The 13,449-nt window shown below is 57.5% G+C and overlaps 3 protein-coding genes across 3 annotated transcripts; 2 read left to right on the top strand and 1 right to left on the bottom strand.

Moving 5' to 3' along the window:
* Positions 1-1,005: 1,005 nt before the first annotated feature.
* On the top strand, positions 1,006-4,541 carry FAM110D (family with sequence similarity 110 member D). Its single transcript, XM_059999219.1, has 2 exons — positions 1,006-1,058; positions 2,861-4,541. The coding sequence occupies exons 1-2, from the start codon at positions 1,051-1,053 to the stop codon at positions 3,765-3,767; spliced, it is 915 nt and encodes a 304-aa protein (XP_059855202.1). The 5' UTR covers positions 1,006-1,050; the 3' UTR covers positions 3,768-4,541.
* A 667-nt stretch (positions 4,542-5,208) lies between these two features.
* On the bottom strand, positions 5,209-8,609 carry C1H1orf232 (chromosome 1 C1orf232 homolog). Its single transcript, XM_059999310.1, has 4 exons — positions 8,526-8,609; positions 7,122-7,205; positions 6,913-7,010; positions 5,209-5,491 (listed from the first exon to the last, which is right to left on the bottom strand). Exons 1-4 carry the CDS (start codon positions 8,607-8,609, stop codon positions 5,209-5,211), a joined length of 549 nt encoding a protein of 182 aa, XP_059855293.1.
* A 1,305-nt stretch (positions 8,610-9,914) lies between these two features.
* Positions 9,915-10,877, top strand: ZNF593 (zinc finger protein 593). The gene is made up of 3 exons (XM_059999433.1): positions 9,915-10,203; positions 10,439-10,501; positions 10,592-10,877. The coding sequence occupies exons 1-3, from the start codon at positions 10,004-10,006 to the stop codon at positions 10,731-10,733; spliced, it is 405 nt and encodes a 134-aa protein (XP_059855416.1). The 5' UTR covers positions 9,915-10,003; the 3' UTR covers positions 10,734-10,877.
* The last annotated feature ends 2,572 nt before the right edge of the window (positions 10,878-13,449 follow it).

The following is a 13,449-nucleotide window of genomic DNA, read 5'->3' on the forward strand; positions in this document are numbered from 1 at the left end:
TAGGGTCCTTGGGAGGGACAAAGGAGATCAGAGAGCACAGGTGTGAATGTGCTTTGCAAACATTAAAAAGTGCTAGAAGGGAGGGAAAGGGATTTGTGAAAAGTGGCCATGGGGTGGTGGTGCAAGAACCGCTTGGCAAGGACATTGGTCTTTGAGCTCTGGGTACTGCAGAGTTTACCCACTGGGGAGAGAAGAGGGGCTCTCTTGGAACCAGCGTTGTGGAGCCAGGGCTCCCCCTGAAGACATGAGGTGTCAAATAAGAAGCTGTGCTAGCTCTAGAATTTCCCAATGGGGGCAGAGAAGGAAGGGGGTCCTTTACCCAGGCTTGGCCCCAGAATCATCCCGTCATCACCCTCTTCCCAGACAATCCCATTTGCCATCAGAGGACCTTGAGCAGAGGCAGCTCCAATGGGCTCCCTTGTGACCTTCATGACAAGACTTGCTGGGAGGGGCTCACCCAGCACATCTGCAGCACCACGGCCCCCCGCCTTTAGGTTGCAGATTCCTGGCCTCACCCCTCGGGAGAGCAAGCTTGACACCATCCACACACCTGGACCAGGACAGGTCTAAACCTGCTACAGAGGGAAAAAGCTGGTTAACTAGAACCCTGCGCCTTCTCATCTGAATGAGGATGATCTGCCAAGGCCCAGCAGAGGGGGCTGACCCCACGTGAATCGCATGTCCCCACCCCAGGCTCTGGAGGAAGCTTGGGAATCAGGAGACCTTGTTTGGGGTGCTGGCTGTGCCCCAAGCTCACTGTGCCTCTGTGCAAATCACTTAACCTGTCAGGGACCGTATGACCATCTATAAAGTAAAGGAGCTGGACGTGGTCCAAAGGTCCTCTCCAGCACTGAGACTGTGACCAGGAAGGAGTTAACAGAGGCCAGGCTCCAGGTCAGGAAGGCAAGGGTTAACCTGGGGGGGTGGAGGCTCTCTTGGCTTTTCCTGTGTAGAGTGAGGTTTGGCTGCCACCAAAGTTACTTCCAGTCCCTGCTGTCCCTCCTGCCTTCAGTCTGGACCTGCCTGGGGACCCTGGCATTCAGCCTCACCATGCAGAGGTGAGTGCATCCTGAGCCCAGGGCTGGGGTGGGAGGGCACCCAGGGACCCAAGGGCAAGGAGGCTGGCACCAAGCCAGTGAGCACAGTCCCCTAGCCTGCATCTGCATCCAAAGCCAAATGCTTGGGCAAAGTTCGGACCACTAACCCCAGTACCGGGAGAGGGTGGGCAAAGGGATGGCGGGCGCAAAGATGTCTGCCAGCCTTCTAGGGTGGAATGTCTGTGGTTGGGCACCAAGGCAGCCCAGAAGGCAGGGAAGAGGCAGTGGACAGCAAACTATTTTGGTCCCTGTGTTTAGGAACTTTTTATAGCCGCCTGCTCAGGGCTCGGAAGAGAAGGAGGGGACGGGAGGGTACCCTTGAGGTCAGACAAGCACAGTGCCCTCCTGGGACCTTGGAATCTGACCTATTGCCAAGTTTAGTCCTTGGGAGGCAGGAAGGAGGGCACTGCCAGGCTTTCCTTGTTGCCTGGTTTCCCAGTCACCAACTACCTATGGACTGACTTGCTAGACCCTAGATGGGTGTGTGTGTGTATGTGTGTGTGTGTATACACACAGGCTGCCCTGGGGTGGGTAGGGTTGGCAGTCTCTGCCCCAAGGCCCCTTACCAAGGCTCCCCTTCCCCCATCCCTGGTAAGTTCTGTTCCTTTGTTGCCTGCAGACCCGAGGTCTCCTCAGCCCCCAGAACTGATGTGTCCCTCTCAGCTGAATGGAGGATGGGGGGAGCAGGGAAACAGGGATGGGGTAGAGTGTACTGAGCCGTGTGGGTGGCCCATTCTGTTACTGCCAGGGGAACTGTCAGCTCTTGATTTACAACCCCTCCGGCCCCCCTTCCCCAGCAGAAGGGAGCTGGATGAGAAGGGTCACGGGGTTTTAGGACGAGGGACCCTGAGGGCAGATTTCTGGGAGCGCAGGTTATTGGGAAGAATTAGTGGAAGGAAATTTTTAGTGAGATAAGGGGCCAATCTCTAGCAGAAAGTGCTTGGTTTTATAGCAGCAGGAATAGAAGCAAAACATAGAGGAAAGTTTTGATAGGCAAGTGAGATACTCATTTGGAACTAGTTCTGGACTGTAAAGCAAAGAGATCTGGGTTCCCGTCCTGGGCCCAAACTCTCAATAAGGCCTGAACAAGCCTCCTCCTCCCTGGGCCGGTTTTCTCTTCTATGAAATGGAAATGCAGAGGTAAACAAGGTATACAGTTGGGCATTGTGGAATTCCCTTCGCAGGGGCACAGAGCAGGTGGCAGGTAGCTGGCTGAAGTGACCAGGTGACCACCTCCCTCTCTTTCCCTGATGGCCCTGCTGGGCCTGGGCAGGGCAGTTGGCTGCAATTACTGGAGGCTCCTACCCTGTGGTTATATCCCTGACCTCTGTGTTTGGGGGCGGGATGGGTGGGTCCTGCTGGAGCCAGCATGTGGCTGGGAAGCCTCCTTGTCTTGGACTCAAAGTTGCTAGGTTGGGAAGAGGTATTTTTTCCGGTTGAGGCTACTGTCGGGAATTGGGCAGGGACCAGCCCCATTTCCTTTTCCAAGTGTCCTGCTTGCCGATGCCTGCTTGGCATGGCCCTGTGGCCAGAATGGGGCACCCTCAAAGGGGCATATGCTTCTGGGTGGCCAGGGAGCCCCTGCCCATTGTCTCTGAGGGATGGGCGTGGGAGGGATACCTGAGCCTCTGCCCCCTGGGCATGGCACCTGGCTGACTTGGATGGGGGAGGGGTGGCTGGCTGAGCCTATTCCCAGGAATGCCTGCAGGAGAGGGGCAGGGACATTTCCTACTCTCCCCCTGACCATTCCTCTTTCTCCACAGGTCCCAGGAGGCCCCAGCCAATTGCTCTCAGCTCCTCAACTATCTGCCTACCTCCAGTGGCTTATGGGGCACCGTCCTGCCCAGTTCTGCTAAGATGCTCCTGGCCTCTCCCTCCACCCCATCCAGGGGACGGACCCCCAGCGCTGTGGAGAGGCTGGAGGCCGACAAAGCCAAGTATGTCAAGACGCACCAAGTGATAGCGCGACGCCAGGAGCCAGCTCTGCGTGGGGGTCCCGGGCCGCTCACCCCGCACCCCTGCAACGAGCTGGGGCCCCCTCCGTCGCCCAGGACGCCCAGACCTGCCCGCCGGGGCAGTGGCAGGCGGCTGCCAAGGCCTGATTCCCTCATATTCTACCGCCAGAAGCGCGAATGCAAGGCTTCAGTGAACAAAGAGAACGCCAAGGGCCAGGGGCTCGTGCGTCGCCTCTTCCTGGGCGCCCCCCGAGACGTCGCTTCAAGCAGCCCAGGCTCAACGGAGCGACCCGCGGCTCCTGGGGGTTGGGCCGCGCCCCAAGATGCCCCAGACGCAGCGGGAAAGCGGGCATTGTGCCCCACGTGCTCGCTGCCCCTGTCGGAGAAGGAGCGCTTCTTCAACTACTGCGGTCTGGAGCGCGCGCTGGTGGAGGTGCTGGGCGCCGAGCGCTTCTCTCCGCAGAGCTGGGGCGCCGACGCCAGCCCCCAGCCCGGAACGTCGCCGCCGCCCGGCTCTGGGGACGCCAGCGACTGGACGTCCAGCGACGGCGGCGCAGAACGCCGGGACCGTGAGGAGTGCGGTGGCTCGGAAGCGGCGGGCTCGGCGCGGGACGGGCGCCCCCAGGTGTCGGTGGTGGAGCGCAACGCGCGCGTCATCCAGTGGCTGTACGGCTGCCAGCGCGCCCGCGGCCCGCCGCGCGAGTCCGAGGTGTGACCGCCGCCGCTCGTGAGCAGGCTCTGGTGGAGTCCGGGGTCCGGGGAAGGGCAAGGGGTGAGCGCGGGGCTGGACCCAGGCACGGGCGGGGACACCCTGCCTCTCACGCGCCGGGTGCTTTTGGGCAAACCCTTCCCTTTGGATCTCGGTTTCCCCTCGTGAACCTTGGGAGGATGGGACAAAAAGATCCCGAAGGCCCTTCCCAGCGCAGGCGGCGGACGGGGAGGGGGCGGCCTCGTGGCCCCTGTGGAGGCCGGGAGGCTAGTGAAGACTGGGCGAGTGAAGACTCGGGTGGGAGATCAGAGAACCTGCCGAATAAAGTCAAAAAGTTATTTAAAGGAGTCGAGAGGCTGGATTACAGAGCAGACGCGCGAGGGTTTTGGAGTGTGGGTTCCAGGCAGACTGTGCCTCTCGGGACCGCAGACACACCCCTCGGTGATCAAAGTATATTTGAAATGGTCACAAAGCGCTTGGCAAAGTTCCTGGCATATAGGAAGTGCTCAATAAACGAAGCCGCTATGACCACCACCGAATTAGCACTAACACTATTATGATCGTCTCCGCCACCGACTCCCTCCAGGAGGGTCCAAATTAGAGCTGGGAGCCAGGAATCGCGCGTTTGGGGAGTTTTGGGGAGGGGTCTGCTCCAGAAATCTGGGGTTCACCAGCCCCTGAAGGCTCCCATTCCTGGAGCTTTGCTACCCATTTTGGTTACTAGATATGAAGGGCTGAGATGTGGAGGATCCAGAATCGAGGACAATAAAGGACTCTTCAAACCAGGCCTTTGCAACCCGCAGGCTCACATCTTGTCACCGTCTTCCTTTCCCTCAAAGACAAACAAGGTCACCTGTTTCCTCACACGTTCACACCTGTAAGTCTTTGTTCACGGCCTTCTCCCTTTGCCTGGGTTACCTTCCCCTTTCTCTCCACTCATCCTTCTAAGATTACATATACGCATTCTCTCTCAGGAACTCCTGAATTTCCCAGCCGGGGTCATCTCCTCTGAGCTCCCAACTACAGCCTTATTTTTGTGCCTCAACTTGACCCGCTGGTAGTCTGGGTTCTCTTGTTAGTCACTGACCTTCCCCTAGTACAGGGACAGCCCACGTAGCAAGGCCACAAGAAACGTCTGTCGAATTAAAAAGGGCTGGACAGGGCGACGGGACTTGTCCTTTAGGGTTCCCCAGATTCCTGGAAAGTTGTACCCTAAATCGAACACAATCTACCCTGATACCTAAGAGGTCTCTGGTCATTTTCTCCTTGTATGTTTGTGGGGGGAGAAGGCGAGGACCACTCCAGCTGGACCCTGCCCTGAGGTTGCCCACCCAAAAGCAGCCTTCCCCGCCGTATGGAAAAAAGCACGCGGTCACACGGAGTGTCGGGCCAGGGTTTTTTTTTTATCGTGGGAGGGGAGGAGCGGTCGCCCAGTTAGGCCGGCAGACTAGTCGCCCTTGGGCGCAGCTTTCACCCTCATCTCGGCCAGTTTGTGGGTGAGAAAGCCCCACTTGAAGCCGGCTGCGGGATCGGCTTCCCGCGGCTCGGGGCGCTCGGCGGCCTCGTCCCCGGCTTCAGGGTCCCGATCCGGAGTGGGTTCCGCGCCGCTCAGCATGGACGCTGCCGCCGCCTGCTGCTGCTGCTGCTGCCACCTGCTGGCGAACACGTCCCAGAACCCGGTCCCGCGCGTCTCCGCCGCCTCCTGAGAGGAGGGCTGCGCCGCCAGCGGGCTGCAGGAGAGAGGCGGGGTCAGGGGCTGGCCGAGAGGCCCCGGAGAGGACAAAGGACAGGAGGCGGGGTCACGGGACCAGTAGTGGGGCCAGTGGGGCCCGGGTGAGGTCAAGGGCTGGAGGGGCCCGGGAGACTGGCGGCAGGGCCTGGAGGCAAGGGGAAGGCTCAGAGGCATTGGGAAAGGGGGCTGGGGTGGGACAGGGTCAGGGGATTAGGTGAGGGGTCTGGGAAGAGGGGACCGGGATCAGGATCCCTGGGGAGAGAGCTGGGGTCAGGGGTTTAGGGTAGAGGAGAAGGGCGAGGCCAGAGGAGGCGAGTCAGAGGCGCAGGGTCTGGGAAGGTGGAGGAGGAGGAGCCCTGAAAGAGGGGCGGGCGGAAGGATGCGAAGAGACTGTGGGACCCGAATGGGAACGTTAGATCCGGGGAGGGGGCGGGGTCAGACTCTGGGGGCGGTCGTTCCGGAACCCGAGGGCAGAGCCCTGGGGAAGGAGACGGGGCGGGGACAGCGTTCTGGCTCCGGGATGGAGGAAAAGAGGGTCCAGAAAAATGAGGGTCGCTGGGTAGAAGGATGGGTGGAGCGACCCCGAGGGAAGGAGAAAGGCCTAGATCAAAGGCTTACGGGAGAGGGGAACTAGGGAGGTAGCAAGTAGATGTGGGGGAAAGGGCAATCAAGGAGCAGTGATGAGGCTTGAGGTAGGGAGAGGGGGTGAGCGGGAGGGAGAAAAGGAACCCTGGGGCAGGAGAGATGGGTGGGTCAGGGGGAACCTAGGGAAGAAAGGAATAGGGGAATGCCAAAAGGGAAGTGTGACTGGGCTGGAGGAAAGGGCAGAGATGAAGTGTGTGCCAAAATGGAGCTAGGAGGAAGACAAGGCCCCGGATCTGACCCTCTACGCCCCCAGCATCAAAGACCTGCTAAGACAGTGGTTCCTAAACTATTGTCCTCAAGTCTTCAGGGAGCTCGCTGAAAATATAGATACCAGGCCTCAGTCAACACCGGCTGAATCAAAATCTTTGAGGGAGGGTCTGGGAATTTGTGTTTGTCTCAAGTTCCCTGGGAGGATGAGGGTTAGACCAATACTTGGGAACCACTGATCTGAACCACTCGCTGTTCCAAACACCTAAAACTTCTCTCCTGGGTTCCCTTCTTCTAGGGAGATGACCCCTCCCACATGGATGGGGAGAGAGAGCCCGTAATACCTTTTAGCATCTCAATCCCAACAGCTGGTAAATTCCTCCTGAGATCTAACCTAATCTCCCAGATATGCTGATTGGGCCTCTTTCCTGCTGAGAGAAACAGAAACAGCCAGGGGCTGGCCCTCCCCAGTCCTCCGTAGTCAGAAAGACAAACAAACCAGAGGAAAGGACATGGGAGAAGGGGATCCCCAGGCCCATCCCAGACCCCCTCAACACACACACGTACTGGTCAGCACAGGGCTCTGGTGGCAGCAGCTTGTCCTCGTCTTCTTTGTTAAACAGAGACGACATTGTCAGCCAGCCTCTCACCCCAACCCCCTGAACCTGGGAGAGAGGGGCTGGGAGTCAAGGAGGGCCCCCAGCACCACCTCCCAGGACTCCACAGCAGCTTCTGCCAGGCTCCCCAGGGTTGGGGTGGAAGAAGGGAGAACTCACCCGGCGGGCCAGCTGTGACATGGGATTGAAGGCCTCTTCAGCTGGTTCTGCTGCTTCAGACTCCACTAACGCTGGGTTCTCCTTCTGGGATACAAGACCCCTACCCAGCATGAGAGAGGCCCCAGAGGAATATGACTTCCCTCCCCCACTGCTAGCCTGGTACACATAGACCTGGCACCTCCAAACCCCATGGAACAAGACGCACACCTAGGCCCCTGACACCCTCCAAAAATACACGCAGCTGTACCTCTACGCAAATCTACCTGTCACACATTTCCTGTACAGTCAATGCCCGCAGACACCTTTGAGCTCACATACTGCCCACCCACAGACACATGCAAAACATGTGGACAAGGGCTTGCACGCCAGTGTAGACACACACCTGTACAGGAGCGTGCCTCCGCATGGCTACAACTCTTCCCCTGTATGTACACAGATATATGTGCTGTGAGGCACCTACACAAGGACACTTACACAGTTATACCATTCACACCTGTGCACTTCCACAACTGAAGACAGCTGCACGGAGACCCACTCACAGCACACAGAACCTCTCCACTCATCCAGACACCAAGACACAGATGTTCACACACACCCAAACACACACGCCATACAAACATAGTACCTGCGAATGCCTGCATGCCTCTGTAGACTTCTGCCCCAAAAAACACACCTGAAAACACCTGTAACCAGTTCACACCTGCACACACACCTTAAATGGGGGTTCCACGTGGACGCCAATCCCAATACTGACCCACAGACACTTCTACACAGGGCCAGCCCTAGACACCAACCTGTGTAGACAGACACGTGTTCACACTGACATACACACACCCCAGCACTAGTTCCTGCCACTGCCGTGTCTGTTTGTGCAATTGCCATTTATCGCAGCCTCCAGAGGTAAGGCTGTTTTGGAGCCTTTTCAGTTTTTCTTTTTAAACGTCAGAATAAACATGGTCCAAGTATGGCTCTGTTCTGTTGCTGCTACAGTAACCCTCAGTGTACAAGTGCCACTTCCCCTACTTCCCGGGGGCTTGCTTCCTCTCAAGGTGAGTCATCCTGCTTTTGCTCAGCTCTGCCCATTAGAAAGTTGTGTCAAGCTGAGTGTATCTGTGTGGGTACTGTGCATTGGTCCTAAAAGGATCCCTTCCGTGTGGCAGCCCTTGAGATCTTTGGAGACAGTGGCCACTCTTCCAGTGCCCCCCAAGTCTTTTCTTCCTTGGTTTTCTGGAACGTCCTGACTTTCTGACACTGCACCGTGCCGTTGGTCATCCATGAATTGATAGTTGCTTCTGTACAAATCTCTCTTTCTCTCTCTCTCATAGCTAGTCCCTTGCCCTTAGTATCTTTCACTCCTGCTGCCCCTCTGCCCATGCCCCACCCAGCAAGCAGGATACTACCCACCTCCTCTGCCGGGTCCTCCTCAGATTCCCCACTCAGGGTCTGTAGCACTTTGGACTTGTAGGTTTTCCAGAAGGTTTGGTTCATGGCTGCAGGGGAAATGGGCCTGGCACCCAGGCACGGGAAGCACCCAGTGTGTCTGGCTCCAGGAACTTGGTGAGGCTGAGAGCCTGTCCCAGGGATCAGGTGACCTCATTAAAGATGCACCAGCCTCCCCAGATGGCACAGTGCCCAGCAGGTGAACCCGATCCAAAGGAGTCTGTGGTGAGAGCCAGCTTCTGCCACTTCAGCCCCTCGTCTTGACCCATATTCGCCAAGTATAATGAAGACTCCCTCCACAGAAGCCTCCTTCCTGGACCTAGGAGTTCTTGAATTTGACCATTTGGAATGGCTCCAGAAATATTCTCTTCCATTCACAAATTCCATTTACAAAGTCCTTGGGCTCAGGACCCACAGTGGTTCCCCCTGTGACTGTAGCCATACCAGCTGTGCCCTCAACAGGGCTCTGCCCTATGTCTGCACTCAGCCTCTGTGAACTGGAGTGGGAAGGTCCCAAAGGCTCCCAGTCGGTGCCCCGGGCTTACATTTCACTGCTTTGTCTGGGCTGGAAACTGATTCCTCTCCCCAGGGATGCACGTGCTGGTCTCCCTGTTTCCTGGCAACAGGTTCCAAAGAACCGGAGCCCCTGAATTATTGCTGAGTTCCTCTGGTCAGCCTGGAAGGCACCAGGCTCTGGTGCATGGGAAAAGGCTCTCTGGCCCTCTCCCCACTCTGAGCACACAACACCTGGGCTGTATCTCTCCCTTTGATGCCAGCCCACGCCTGGGAGTCCAGGGCTCAGAGAAGGGGCTCAAAGATGGGAGGTCCTTCTGTGAGCATCTCCTTTTCTTGTGAGAGGAGCCGACCCCTCTTGAGTCTGACAGTACGCCTAAGCACTGTGATCTCTGGCGAGGAATAACTGGGGAGGGGTGAGAAGTGGCGAGGGCTTTCTCAGGGACTAGAGGTATTTCTGTGGGGGCCGGGATCCCAAACTTATTCACTCTCGTTCATTTATTAATTTATTAACATCACAGACATTTTTCAGTGCCTCCCAAAGATGCAGCATCCCCCCCCACACGCGCAACGTGGAGTCTAAGATCTGGGAACCAGGAAGGGGTGATAAGGCCAGAGGACGGTGCTGTGGGCCAGGCGGGGCGGGCAGGGCAGCGGACGGGCCGGCATCCCCCCAGGGCACGCACCACCCTGCCCTTCCAGCGACGGAAGAGGACGCTTCGCGGGGCCCGGCCCCGAGCTCCGTCACTGACATCGACGGCCGCCTGGGGGCGCTCGAGGCGCGGCCCGCGCAAGTGACGTCATCAGAGGCGGTCTGGCTGAGCCTGATCATTCCCAGGGCGTCACAAGGCGTCATTGAGCAGTCCGGAAGCGCCCACACGTGTTCTCCCAGCTCGGCTCTAGGACCCCTAGTCCTGCTGTCACCCGCCATGGGTCGCTCCCGCCGGACGGGCGCGCACCGAGCGCACTCCCTGGCCCGCCAGATGAAGGCGAAGCGGCGGCGGCCGGACCTGGATGAGATTCACCGCGATTTGCGGCTCCAGGTTGCCGCACGGCCCCAGCCAGACCCAAGCGCGGAACCCGATCCCGACCTGCCAGGGGGCGGCCTGCATCGCTGTCTGGCCTGCGCGTGAGTTACGGCCGGGCCCAGTCTGAGGAGGAGAAGGGTCTGCGGGACGGGCCGGGGGTGTGAGATCCGGGTCCCGGGACGCGCAGGGTCTCTTCTCCTGGGACCAGTGGGTCTGCCGGCCTCCCATCCCTTCAAGCCCGGAGCCTAGCATCAGGGAATGAGCTAGGGTCAGGGAAATAGGCGTACCTGAGAGGCATCACCTTCTAACTATCCTCCTTACCCCCCATCCCTACAGGAGGTACTTCATCGATTCTGCCAACCTGAAGACCCACTTCCGATCCAAAGACCACAAGAAAAGGTATGAAGTAGTAAGGAGAGGATTGATGGATGTGTCCCGGGCAGACAGGGCTTGCATCTGGTCAGCTCTCAACTCCTATTCTTTTTCCAGGCTGAAGCAGCTGAGTGTGGAGCCCTACAGTCAGGAAGAAGCAGAGAGGGCAGCGGGTATGGGTTCCTATGTGCCTCCCCAAAGGCTGGCAGTGCCCACAGAAGTATCCACCGCGGTCCCTGAGATGGACACGTCTACCTGACATGGCCTGAGGATGCAAGGCAGAGGAGCTGCCCATGGACAGTGATGCAAGGGCCAGGCTGTGAGAGACTATGCCAGTCTCTTTTGGTTTGGGAAGTAGATGGCCTCTGCCGGGTGCCCTCCCTCCCAATAAAAGAACTGGATAAAGAGAGCTTGCCTCTGACTCACTAACCTCCAGGCCACTCCTCCAAATTCAAGCCCTGTAAGGGTTTCTCTCTACTCCTGTGTACAGGGCCCAGGGTGTTTGCTCCCTACTTGACTCAGCTTTAGAACCTGCATCCTTTCCTTCCCTCAGGGGTCCTAGCATCTGAGCTGAAGCCCCCCATTGCAGCCCAGGTGTGTGGGGAGGATGGGTAGGATCAGGTTTATACTACCTTGCTTCCAATGAGGGCAGGGAGTGACCCCCCCTCAGAAAAGAAGTAGGCTTCTGAGATTGTAGCCCCCGCGAGTCACCTACCCCCCCAGGGCCCAGGTGAGAGGCTGCCTACTTCATCATGGAGCCTGTGGCGGCCGCCGCTGCCCCACCATCTTCCAGACAGCATAGCAGGAGCCGCCCAGCCCGAGGATAGCCAGCAGTGCAGCCACGATCCCCACCAGCGGACTCCGGGGCTCTGCCTTCAGGTCCCCGGCTATCTGCATCTGGAGGTGCACAGAGGGTCCACCTGAGGGGTCAGCTGAGACTTCTGGGAAGGTGGGGGGTGGAAAGGGGCTGAGAAGCTACAGCTGCGGCAAGGAGATATGGATACCATTGCTGCCCCAGGGAGATTCCACCCCAATCTCTCTCGCTTCACTGCCTATGTGGGCTATGTGGGCCCTGGCTGCTCAGGCGGCAGGGAACGTGACAGCCTGGCTGCTGGGTATCATCCCAGCCATGGTAGGGGGAGGAAGGGGTCGGTCCCAGAAGCCACCATTTGGGGTGCTTACCTGTAGCACTCGGAAGTAGCCAGGTGTCAGGCGTCGAAATCGCATGGTGGGTGCCGCTAGTCCTCCTTATGTCCTGTGGGATGGAAGCGGGAATGAGGACCAGTGGCGTTCATGGTACCAAGAAGCGGAAATCAGGACAGAGAGGATGCTCACCAGCGTCTGCCTTCCCAGGTCTGGCAGGGGGCGGGGCAGCTAGACCTTTAAATCTGTCCCTTCCCCCTCCTGCCCGCCCTGCCAGCCTTAGGAGCAGCTGTCAGGAGAGATCAGCATCAGGCCTGAGCAGCACCTCCCCCACCCACCAGGGAGTCCAGCCCGGGTAGGCAGGAGAGGCCTTGCCTGGCAGTGTTGAGAAGTCTCAGGCCTGGACCAGGTATGGGAGGGCCTCCCAGCCCTAGTCGTGGCCCTAACCCTACCTCAGACGATTGGATGTCACCAGTCAGCTCTCAGCAAAGGAGGGGTTGGGTGCCTTATTAGCACCCCCTCCGAACAGGACTAGGCCTTTTTCACTTGGTTTCTGTTGGATCAACCACACCTACCTTGGGGGAAGGCACATTCCATCCCTTTCCCCAAGATGGAGTTCCTGTAGGGACTTCCTTACCTCAGCTTGGGGACAATAATAAAAGATCTGCATCTTAAGAAAGCTGTCTGAGGGCTTCCCTGGTGGTGCAGTGGTTAAGAATCCGCCTGCCAATGCAGGGGACACGTGTTTGAGCCCTGGTCCGGGAAGATCCCACATGCCGCAGAGCAACTAAGCCTTGTGCACCACATCTACTGAGCCTGCGCTCTAGAGCCCGCGAGCCACAACTACTGAGCCCGTGTGACACAACTACTGAAGCCCACATGCCTAGAGCCTGTGCTCCGCAACAAGAGAAGCCACCACAATGAGATGCCTGTGAACCGCAACGAAGAGTAGCCCCCGATCGCCGCAACTAGAGAAAGCCTGTGCACAGCAGCAAAGACCCAATGCAGCCAAAAATAAATAAATAAAAATAAATAATAATAACATTAAAAAAAAAAGAAAGCTGTCTGAGGTGTGCTAAAAAATAGTAGCTGACTGGGAGTTCCCTGGTGGCCTAGTGGTTAGGATTCCAGGCTTTCACTGCCATGGCTTGGGTGCAATACCTGGATCCTGCAAGCCACGTGGTGTGGCCAAAAAAAAATAGTAGTTGACTGTGCTGGGCATTATTCGTATGATTTCATTTGGTATTGATTAACTCATAAAAAGGGGGGGACAAGCATATTTCCAGAATACCATGTAGAGTATCTGCATATAGAGAGAATGGAAGAACACCCAGAAAACTTAACAGTGGCCCAACCTGGGCAACAGGATGGGGACATGCTGGGGAAAGGGCATGTCCTCCTTCCACTTAATGACCTACTGTTATCGCTGAAATTTTTACAGCAAATAGATCCAAAGACCTTTCATAAACTCACAAAACTACCTTCAGAATAGAAGCTGCCGTTTACTGTGCCCCTCACTGCCTATAGCCCTGCCACGTGTTGGGGACCCAGAGTAAAGGCACTGGTGTGGTTGTTAGGACCCCAGTCCTTTACAGGGAGTATCTGAGTACACGTGGTGAGTTCTTGTTGGTTTCTCCCCTACAGGATTGTGAGTTCAGGGAGGGCAGGGGCTGGCTGGCTTCTCCCCTCTATCTTGTGCCAGCTCAGGGTAGGTGTTTGATGAAATCAGGATGGTGGAGATAGGTCTGTGTTTATTGGATTTCCCCAGAGTGCCACAGGGAGGCCAGTGTAAGAAGAGGCAAAAACATTAAAGGGGAAAGCACCGAGGAGTG

Source organism: Delphinus delphis, chromosome 1 (assembly GCF_949987515.2).
Source record: "Delphinus delphis chromosome 1, mDelDel1.2, whole genome shotgun sequence".
NCBI classification, from domain to species: domain Eukaryota; kingdom Metazoa; phylum Chordata; class Mammalia; order Artiodactyla; family Delphinidae; genus Delphinus; species Delphinus delphis.

What these genes read in the sequence shown, in the direction of transcription:
- C1H1orf232 (XM_059999310.1), bottom strand. Translation starts at nt 8,609, where the DNA reads ATGAACCAAACCTTCTGGAAAACCTACAAGTCCAAAGTGCTACAGACC. An exon ending in AGGAGGACCCGGCAGAGGAG is followed by an intron (nt 7,206 to 8,525) that starts GTGGGTAGTATC and finishes CTTGTATCCCAG; the next exon opens with AAGGAGAACCCAGCGTTAGT. An exon ending in CCAGAGCCCTGTGCTGACCA is followed by an intron (nt 5,492 to 6,912) that starts GTACGTGTGTGT and finishes TCTCTCCTGCAG; the next exon opens with CCCGCTGGCGGCGCAGCCCT.
- ZNF593 (XM_059999433.1), top strand. Translation starts at nt 10,004, where the DNA reads ATGGGTCGCTCCCGCCGGACGGGCGCGCACCGAGCGCACTCCCTGGCC. An exon ending in CATCGCTGTCTGGCCTGCGC is followed by an intron (nt 10,204 to 10,438) that starts GTGAGTTACGGC and finishes CCATCCCTACAG; the next exon opens with GAGGTACTTCATCGATTCTG. An exon ending in TCCAAAGACCACAAGAAAAG is followed by an intron (nt 10,502 to 10,591) that starts GTATGAAGTAGT and finishes TTCTTTTTCCAG; the next exon opens with GCTGAAGCAGCTGAGTGTGG.